General features: G+C 42.0%; 1 protein-coding gene across 1 annotated transcript; it reads left to right on the top strand.

Annotated features, from left to right (window-relative positions):
- Positions 1 to 6,639: 6,639 nt before the first annotated feature.
- On the top strand, positions 6,640 to 8,638 carry LOC126374736 (uncharacterized). The gene has a single exon (XM_050021477.1). It carries the CDS (start codon positions 6,751 to 6,753, stop codon positions 7,267 to 7,269), a length of 519 nt encoding a protein of 172 aa, XP_049877434.1. The 5' UTR covers positions 6,640 to 6,750; the 3' UTR covers positions 7,270 to 8,638.
- The last annotated feature ends 2,476 nt before the right edge of the window (positions 8,639 to 11,114 follow it).

Genomic DNA, 11,114 nt, shown 5'->3' with positions numbered 1-11,114 from the left:
AGACTTCTCTATAGTATGCGAGTTATAATCTGTAATGCTTGGTAATAAGAATCTTAGAATAATCTATCATGGAAGAGTCGGACGCAAAAACGAAATGTACCTACCTACAAATTTATTTTCGGATGATAGACCATTTAAATCGGATCCTCAAGCGTCCTCCCGTGGTTTTGGGTTCGAATCCTTTTGGGGACATATCACAAAAAATATTTGTGATCCCCAGGCTAGGAAATTGCAGGCTGATCATCCGATTGTCCGAAAGTAAGATGAGCCGTGCTTCGGAAGGCACGTTAAACTGTCGGTCTCAGGTGCTACTGATAATGATGATGATGAGGTCATTACGTGAGCAGGTGAGGGAATTTGCCGACATAATTATAATAACCCTGACACCAGGGTTGATCATTTAACTCACTCGAGAGAAGAACACCTACCTCCTACCCGAACCTTAACATAACATAACAAATACTTTATCTTCTTCTTATCGTGTGGGTTGTGAGGTGGAATACCAACCTCATCAACCCTGGTGTGAGGGTTATTACTGAGCCGCCAAAGGCCCCTGACATGGCTCATATAACGATTACATACTTACATCAGTAAGTAGTAACCGGGACCAACGGCTTAACGTGCCTTCCGAAGCACGGATCATCTTACTTTTTGGACAATCAGGTGAGCCTGTAATGTGCTAACCAAACTAGGGATCACAAAGTGATTTTTGCGATATGTCCCCACCGGGATTCGAACCCGGGACCTCCGGATCGTAAGCCCAACGCTCAACCACTGGACCAGGGAGGCCGTTAGTGACATCGTAACGAAAACTTTGAGGGATGATTCAGACCATGATTCTGAGTTGATATCACGTGGAATTTTCCGGGCAACCTCTAAATATAGGAGATATTCTTCCATGTAAACTACCTAGAAGAACATTAAACGGGACCAATTCTAGAAACTATAGATCGTACATCGGTATAATAATAAACATCGGAACCTCAGGACAGATCAGTGGGTGCCCCTACCTCATATTGAGCTCACAATCGTTATCACCCGGCAATTATTGGCGTGATAAATTGTGGTGGTCGCCGGCGGTGGCGGTTATCGGTAATTATGGATGGACATGATGTATGGTGCTTGCTGGTTGGTAGCCACTAGCTACCAGCTGGCTAGGTGTGGTGCTCCAGTGGTTCTAGTACATAGTGTTCTGGTATGCTCTGACCTAGCTTCCTGGTAGAACGCACAAGTACGTCAAAAAATGTGTTTTAGAATAAAAAAAATATAGTTTGCTACCAGACTATGTTAAAATTACTACAACTAGCGGCATCTGTGAGTGAGTAGTCGCAACATTCAATCGGTCAATAAGCATAATGCTGCTAGTTCCAGAGTGTAGCGATAGATGGCAGTATGAGACCAAATAACATAAACTCGAGACTATAATTTTATTATTCCAATAGTAGTCGCAGTCAGCCGGTAGTCAAAGGTACATCCATTGCAAGTTGAACTAAGTACTCAGACCTCACCGAGATGTCTGTTAGACTAACTTCATAGGTGGTGAGCCGTATCGCCCTCTGTAAGATTAGGTACCTATCTATTTGAATTTATTGTACTTATAGAAATAAAATTATGTTTAATTATTTATTATCGTGCATAATTCTTATATAGGTCGTTAGTGACATCGTAACGAATTCTGATGGGGATGATTCAGACCATGGTTCTGATATGAAGTGGAATTTCCTGGCGGAAAATAATCATGATAAGTGTTTTTCCTAATTATTTTCAGTTCCATACTCTTGCGACGGAAAATTCCACTTGTTATCAACTCGAATCATCCCTTAAAGTTTTCGTTACGATGTCACTCACACCCTCTATAGGTAGGTGCCTAATTAATCAACTTAAACGAAAATATAATGTAGAATTGACCTCCAACAGGTTTATCTTAAACACCTACCTAACTATAGCTATTTAATTAAAGACTTTTGACATTAAAATTTGTTAACTTATCTCAATTTTTATCGATAATAATATATACCTATTTAAACTTCTCAATACTATCCGTAACTTCTGCATGAGTCCAGTTATCATATTTCATTAGCCATGCCCCTTGGTCCTGATCCCATAAAACATGAACTATTGGTCAGTTTAATTTCCGGGACGGTCCCGTAAATCCAGTCCGCTTCCGTCCCGTATTTTCCTTTGGAGATAAAGCGAGATGTACGATTGTGGCGGGAGCCGTTAAATATTGTCTTTGCGTGTTTATGATATGGCCAGTGTCATATGAACGAAAGGGGCGGTTTGGTAGCTATTGTATTGGCGTTATGAAGTAAGTATTATACTGTTCGATATTGTTTCATGTTTTAAAGAAAGGCCAGGACTATTGCGGTAATTTCAATCGTCTTAGATGCGTTCGCGTTCCGTCTGCGATTATGTTCCAATTGCGATTGAGCCGGTGTGTTAATTGATATTCGTGTTAAAGTCCAAACCCAATCAAAGACGAAATGGTGTTCAACGAAGACTTCTGATATCCTTCTTCTATCGTGTGGGTTGTGAGGTGGAGTACCAACCTCATCAACCCTGGTGTCAGGGTTACTATTGAGCCGCCAAAGGCCCCTGACATGGCTCATGTAACGACTACTTACTTACATCAGTAAGTAGTAAACGGGGCCAACGGCTTAACGTGTCTTCCGAAGCACGGATCATCTTACTTTCGGACAATCTGGTGATCAGCCAGTAATGTCCTAAACAAACTAGTGCCCACAAAATATTTTTTGCGATATGTTGCCACCGGGAATCGAACCCAACGCTCAACCACTGGACTACGGAAGTCGTCACCTTCTGATGAGAGTAAGTGAGAGATCGTAGTAAGTAGAATTCCGTGATAAATAATTAATAAATAGAAATCACCTAAAGAAATCATCTAAAGTCACCGACATAGCTCGGAGAATTGCAAAGCTGAAGTGGCAGTGGGCAGGACACATAGCGAGGAGAATCGATGGCCGATGGGGCGGAAAGGTTCTGGAATGGCGACCACGCGTCGGACGACGCTCAGTGGGTAGGCCCGCTACAAGGTGGACCGACGATCTGGTGAAGGTCGCGGGAAGCCGCTGGATGCGGGCACCGCAGGACCGATCGTCGTGGAGATCCTTGGGGGAGGCCTATGCCCAGCAGTGGGCGTCGTATGGCTGATGATGATGATGATATAGAAATCAATATGTTATGTATAAATATCACGTGGTATACAGGATTAGTGTCCGGTTTAATGGCAACAGGTTTGACTTAAACATCTCTGGCGAGGAGTGAGTGTGTATACTATAATAACTACACCGCTGTCTACCCCTTCGAGGAACAGGCGTGAACCTATGTTGTTTATATTTTTACTGAAGCACGGACGGAAAGCTAGTGATGTGCTTATAACATTGAAGGTCTCGAGGTTCGTACAGCGGGTACGGAGTACGGAACAACAAAGCTTTTATAATGCGCAGTAAGTATATACACATTATTCTTATGCTGCGCCATTCTGTCTAGACGGTTTTTTTTCTGAGGTATATATTTTTAGACCCAAATAGATGTAGGACAGGCCAAGGTCAGAGACGCTATTCCTTCCAAAATGTTTTCGCAAACATCTTGAAGGAGGATCCGACCTTCCTATAGATGTGGGTTGGAGTGATGCTCGCAGCTTAGCCATAAATATTTTTATATTCAACAATATCATTATTTACTTACTAGATTGTAATTTGTAATTGTTCGAAGAACGCGTCACTTAGGTACACTTGTCGTAGTATCGTAGTGTCGTGGGTTCGATTCCGAGCTAATAAACTACTGAATTCGACTGTATGGGTATGAATTCATACATACTCACGTTCGTGGTATTTAATTGGTGGGCAGAGTCACAAGTCATCAAAGACCCTTTTATCTCAGGACGTCCACCACCACCTTATGATCATTTCGACAAACAACATATTTTAGTGGAAATTTGATATGTTGTTGTTGTCTTTTTTTTCTGTGTGTGGCGCCCTTTTAATAAACTATTTTTATTCTATTCTATAAGACAACATGCAGCCACTGTTTGAATTGATGTATGGATCATAGATAGTTCATACATACAGGATTAATTAGAGTCCGTTTAAAGCCAATAGGTTCGTCCCTTATTACATGGGTCTTAAACATAGCTGGCGAGGAGCGGGTGACGGAAAATTCTGCTTGATATCAACTCAACAGATCATGGCCAGAAACATCCCTCACAGTTTTCGTTACGATGTCACTAACACCCTGTATGAAAGGATGCGGTGGGAATAAGAAGAATAGAATATGAATAAAGTAAATTTATTGTCAGTAATACTTAATTGAGGAAAGGAAAACAGGCGGTACGTCGCGCACCAACATCTATTAGAGCCTGTCCAGATGAAGTGTTTTACGCGCGTTGTCATACCACAGAGTACATAACATCTTACGTATACAGACGCACATCTTTAAGCATGCAGGAATCTATAAAGTAATTAAATTACTCTGTGGTATAAAAACACGAGTAAATCGCGCCTTCTGAACAAGGTCTAACTAATAGGTAAACATTAATGTGACGCGATAGAAATACATTACTTCTGTGGTTGAGTTTTATTATTTAATTAAGATTTTTCCTCGTACACTAAGTTTCCTTTCATTGTATTCTGGGATTTACAAACATAATATACCTACCCACCTGTTGCTGGCTGGTTTTCCCTTCGCAGGTTGGAAGGTCAAAAAGGCAGTCGCTTTTGCAAAAACCGGAACTATCAAATCTTCAGGTTAGGTAAGCGGACCCTGTGTAAAATGGGATAATGCTAGTTAGATGATGATGATTTCATAAAACACAACAAGTAAGTCATCACCTCACGCACAATTCACTCACCTCACCTTATTTGTACGTCAATGTCAAACAGTTGGCACGCAAGGGTCAGGGCAGGTCAATTGGTAGTGTGATAAGGGTCATTACTAACAGCTTACTTTTTTGTGATCACGCCCGTAGCGTAGAGCTGGACTGTAGTGTCGTAGGTCTATTGTGACGTAATATGATACAGATATACGGATTGGAACGAAACCAACTCCAAGACGTTCGGGAACAGTGACGAGAATACAGATTCCCTTCTTTGGCAACATTAAAAGCAGTAAAAAGACGCAAAAGTTATGTAAAAAGAGCTTTATTACCTAGCCTTTAGGCAAATAGGATCATAGGACAAGAAATAACAATCTGGAAAAAAACCAGCCATTTTCTTCTATCGTGTGGGTTGTGAGGTGGATTACCAACCCCATCAACCATGGTGTCAGCGTTATTATTGACCCGCCATAGCCCCTGACATGACTCATGTAACGACTACTTACTTACATGAGTAAGTAATAACTGGGACCAACAGCTTAACGTGCCTTCCGAAGCACGGATAATCTTACTTTTTGGACAATCAGGTGATCAGCCTGTAATGTCCTTACCAAACTAGGGCTCATTAAGTGATTTTTGTGATTTGTCCCCACTGGGATTCGAACTCGGGACCTCCGGATCGTGAGTACAACGCTCAACTACTGGACCTTGGAGCAGCCAGTGACCTTACTATTAACACTTTCAGGGACAGAACGTCTAATGACGTTCCGATTCCAAGGTGTCATACTATCTATTATGAACCATCAATGACCCATGGTTTTTGCCCGTGAAAGGGTTAAAGAGTTTTTACAACGGGAACATTCCCACTTTCCTGGCAACGGCACATCATTAGTTCAGGAAGATAACCGGCCGTCGTGGAAGAATGCTCGACTCTCACTGTAAGTTAGGTTAGGTTAGGTTAGGTCAGGTTCAAATCCCAAGACGGGCCTAAACAAACGACTTCCGATTATTCCGAATTCATGTTTGATCTGAAAATGTTTCAGCAGTAAACAAAAACTTCTATGCTTCTGTAATGGTAGGTACTTGAGCATAAGTCCCTGTCTCGGCGCTGTAGGTATGTATCTACTTACCTACTTTGTAATGATAACATTGAAGAGGTGAAAGACATTTGTGTAACGCGCCTGGCGATCCCTTATCTCGTCCTATACGTCCCCACCACAAATAATGACAAATTGATATCTATTCTTTTAATTTCTCCTCTCACTAAGTTCATCAACCTTTGTTTGTAACCTAACATAGTAACAAGCTACCTGAGTGACCCTATTTTTTGTCCGTCCGTCCGTACCGATCCATTTCTTTTTTGTTTCACTTTAAAATTCGCAAAATAAGATATGCCGTCCTCTGAGCTTAACCATTGCATACCGAAAGAGCAGCCTCTCAGCTCACGTCATGGCGCTACGTCATATGGGGTGGATAGCATCTGCACACAAATCTATCCCTTATCATCCATTGAGTTGCGTTCAAAATTCCTAGGATACTTGTGATAAACTTTCATTCTAGTATTGTTTACTGATCGTTGGTTATATTTCGATCATAGCCATTTCTAGCGTTTCACTAGATCGCTTAAAGCGTCTCAAACCAAACCGGTAATGTAAGTCGCACCGCATAACTTACTCGCTGACATAACGGCGCACGTTACTCAGAATCGGCGGCCGGTTTGACCCACGCGTTGCTACGTAACGGCCGGATTGCTGAGGGAAAAGCGACTCTGTGTGTTGGGCGATGGAGTAGTGAGTCGTTTGCGGCGGTGGGCGGTGGTGCGGTGGGGGTATCGACCGTGCCACCGTCTCGCTCGCGCAGAAGCCTGCGAGCCGCGCCATGACCGCCACGCGCGCCGGGCCCGCGCCGCACACAACATGCACCACTGCCGGCAACTCTCCAAATTCTGCAAACTCCTCATCGTGATCGTCCTCTACTTCGCCGCTTACGTGACCATCGTGTGCATGGCCCCCAAGCCGATGTACAGCTTCGTGAGCGACGACATCCGAGTTGGGAACAAATACGTGCTGGTGTACCTGGTGGGCGGCGCGCCGGCGATGTCGGACGCGGAGGGCGCCGACGTGTTCCGGGGCCGGCGCTGCGGCGCGTGCTTCATCACCAACAACAAGGGGTTCCTGCCGCTGACGCAGTACGACGCGGTGGTGGTGGCGGGCCCGCGGCGCCTGCTCGCCGACGCCGCAGCCTTCATGGAGCCGGAGAAGCGGTACCTCATGGAGGCCTCCCCGCTGTGCCTTCAGAACAAACTGTTGGGTTGTTATAGTGAGCCTAGACTGACCTCGTTCGCTACCAGGGACAATTTCGACTTGTGCGGGTTGTGTCGACATCTGCACGAGAAGCGGAAGATGTGGCGCGAGGAGCCCCCCGGGGACCACTGATGGCTGTGTGATGTGTCGAGGCCTTGTAAGCTAAGCTTTACGCGGCATAAGCTCGGACGTCCTCGCGACACAAACGAGCGAGTCATCCGAGTTTATGTCGGTAGTTTCGTGCTAGTGTAAGTGAAATCGGCCTGCCAAAATTTTATTAAAGATGATATTTACCCAAAGATATACATTATAAAATGTTACGAGATGTAAGAATGGTGCTTTGCTGTCGAGTTGATCGTGTTTTGGCTTCAACTCATGCATGTTGAAACTCCTTATCCGATTTGAATGAGAATTATTCGATTTTAATTTTAAACTAGGTTCATTTATAAATACTGCCATTAGTACATATTCTAATTATGAATACAATGCCAGCTCACATAATACTGTTAATAAATTCTATTCTGTTCGTAAACAGCTGAAAATAAGCGACCTTCCTCACAACACGATTCAATATTGCATTGATCTGCGATACCTACATTAGGTACATGTAACAAAAGAAAGTGGATTTTGATTGTTTTTTCTGAAGTTGGATCTTATTATTTCATGCATACTCTACAGCCACGATTTGACGTTTCATCATACGTATATCTAAAATGTCATCCTATAAGGTATTTTTTTTTAAATTATTGCGGCATTGGTATACACACTGCTACCTTACTCGTAAATTCAAATCGTCAATTGTTTCGAACGAAGAAATGAGAAAATAAGAAATGATTTGTCAGAAAAGGACGCAACAAACAATATCAATACAAAAACAGCAGACTCAAAACTTACATACCTAAATTGACAATTAAAAAAAAAGGAAAAATAATGTCGTGTCGTGGCGCTGTGAGGACGGTCGCTAACCGTCTCAAATTATGTACATAATAGATAACTACACTGACAGCTGAGGTTCTCAAGACAATAATAAAACTGTCTTAAATTTTTTAGAACAAGTTTGTAGAATTTACATACCGCATGAGGCCATTAAATAATTGTTGCGTAATCTAGTTTTGTTTCCTTTTTCGTTTAAATTTCTGGTATCTTCATACATTGTGGTTCATTTTCACGGCGTTGTTGCGTCTTGTTAATTTGTTTTGTATAAATACGAGTGTGTGGTATTACTTCCTCGTTCATCGTCCTTTGTAAAATCGTCAATATTTAAAATACCTCTTGGTATGCCGTCCCACCTTTGTAAATATTTCTTAAGATGACAAGATAAACAGCCTACCTATATGTATATACCTATGTCCCACTGCTGAGCAAATGCCTGCTTTTAATCAACTGGAGGAGGAATGGAGCATACTGCACCACACTGCTCTAGTGCGGGATGGTGGAAGTGTTTCAGCCCGAGATCAACGGCTTAACGTGCCTTCTGATGCACAAGGGCATCTTACTTTTTCGGACAATCAGACGATGCAACGTCCTAGCCAAACAAAAACAGTCCCTCAAAGTGATTCCAACTATGTCCCTTTCGGAAATCGAACTCGATCGTCCAGATCGTGACCCCAAAGTTTTAACAACTAGATCTTTGAGAGGTTTATGTATAAGCATTTTTAAGTACAGTATAATCACCGCCATTTTATTTTAGTTCGTTGTTGTCATTGTCAATGTTTTTGAAATGTTCTTCATGAAGTAAAGTTTATTTATTATAAGTACGTATTATTTTCTTTCGTATCTCTCTTATTTTCCTATTTAGTTAAGTTTAGGTCACTGTGTTCACCGGCTTGCTTTTCGAACGAGGAGCAGCGGTTCGAATCCCTCTAATGAGTTATTAATTTGCCTTAAGTGCAGTTTTCACTAACACAGTTGACTCGACCATTATAGACAGCGATACGGCTCACCTACGTTGGTCTAACAGAAAACTCGGTGAGGTGAGGGTACTTAGTTCATCTTGCGATGGACGTACAGTCATGAGCAATATAATGTACCCACTTTAGGACTCTGTCGCACTAACATATTTGACATTTAGTGAGACTTACAGTTCAATTTGTCAAAAAAGTTAATGTGACATGGTACTAAAGTGTATATATATTAATGCTCGTGACCGTACGATAAGGTGCAGAAGTCCAATCAGTTTCTTGCAAAGTATTAAATTAATTGGTTGCACTTAAGACCTCCTGGTTACATGTCGTTTCTGTAAAAACCAAAAACACCTACAAAAACACAAATTTTAATAACTACAACTAATGGTTCATAATTTCACCACTGTTTACAAATAATTCGCTAGACTCACTGGCTGCATTTTTGCTCTTTGATTGTACCTCTGACTACCCCGATTAGGATATGGTCGTGAGCTTATGTGTTATGACAGCTAGGTTTAAATTTTTATTTGACCTTAGATCGATATCAACGCAAATTATTCACAGACGTCTATACAATTCGATTGTTCGAGCTGTCAATTAGCATAATGCTAATTCTGTTCAGGCCTAACTGTGTCTAGAACACTAAAATTGAATAGGTGTACTACAGGTATTGCGAATAGACATGTACTGTTGATACTTTGTATCCTCGATACTAGAAAAAAAATAAATCTTTAAATTTCTGATCAGTATCTATCATCATCAGCCGTATGACGCCCACTGCTGGGCATAGGCCTCCCCCAAGGATCTCCACGACGATCGGTCCTGCGCTGCCCGCATCCAGCGGCTTCCCGCGACCTTCACCAGATCGTCGGTCCACCAGTATCTATCATAAATAAATATTTGATCATAATTAAATAACCCATAAACGTACTACTGTTGAACAGGATAGCTGGGTCAAAAAAAACCTGGTTCGACCCTAACAGGAGTCGAATCCGGGACCTAGTCATGATCAGCAATGTGCCGTTCCCGGGAATGTGCTTTTCTTTTTCAATTTTTTTTTTTGTATTCTGATCTTATCTTAACTGTAGTGGGACTGGGCCGGACACGTTTGTCGGATGCATCCGGAGCGGTGGGCACGAGTCGTTACTCACTGGATACCTCAGGGCGGGCTTAGAAGTCGAGGCAGACCGCGTAAAAGATGGTGTGATGACCTCAATGCTTATCGCAAGGATTGGCCGGAGATCGCGCAAAGTCGAGAGGAGTGGAAAAATCAAGGGGAGGCCTTTGCCCAGCAGTGGGATCGTACAGGCTAAATAAGATAAGATAAGATTCTGATCTTATCTGCGTAAAGGTTAGGTCATAAAGCTCTTTCTACTTAAGTTTTGCGCCTTTTTAATGTCGGGAAAATTTATTTATTTATTTATTATTTACATTTCACAACTTTACAGTGCAAAAGCGCCAATGCGCCACCAAATTCCCAAAGCGGGAATATTGCCGGGCACGGCACATCCGTGGTCATGATGTCTAGTCATTATAATATTGATCCAGACATGAAAGAGTCCTATAGCCTAGTTTAGTGGTTTAGACCCCAACCCGGGATTCAAACCTGTGACACTAGGATGGAAGTCACGCGTCTCCGAACAGGGCTATCACGGACTTGTTGTCTTGTTGTTGTTGGGTTGATGGGGTTGGTAATCAAATTCAATTCAAATTCAAAAATATCTTTATTCAGTAGGTAACATAGTTACACTTTGAATCGTCAATTTTTACATAACGAACGTCTCCTTCGCCTAAAACTACTGCAGCTTCTCACAACCTGTATAGCCGGGGAAAAGAAACTGCAAAAAAAACCTCGGCACAGGGCCCTAGACGTTCTTTAAAAAAATTAAAATAAACATAAAATATTGGTATACAATTAAAATAATATCAGTTCTCAGACAGTTAATCCCATGCATTCATATCTTCTAAATAATCACTAACTTTATAATAACCTTTTTTGTAAAGTTTTTGTTTAACTACTGTCTTAAAAAAGTTGAAAGGCAAATTCTGAATGTCAATGGGAATCTTATTGTA

Source organism: Pectinophora gossypiella, chromosome 17 (genome assembly GCF_024362695.1).
Source record: "Pectinophora gossypiella chromosome 17, ilPecGoss1.1, whole genome shotgun sequence".
Classification (NCBI taxonomy): Eukaryota; Metazoa; Arthropoda; class Insecta; order Lepidoptera; family Gelechiidae; genus Pectinophora; species Pectinophora gossypiella.
Note: the sequence above shows the minus strand (reverse complement) of the source record. Positions and strands in the feature narration are given on the sequence as shown.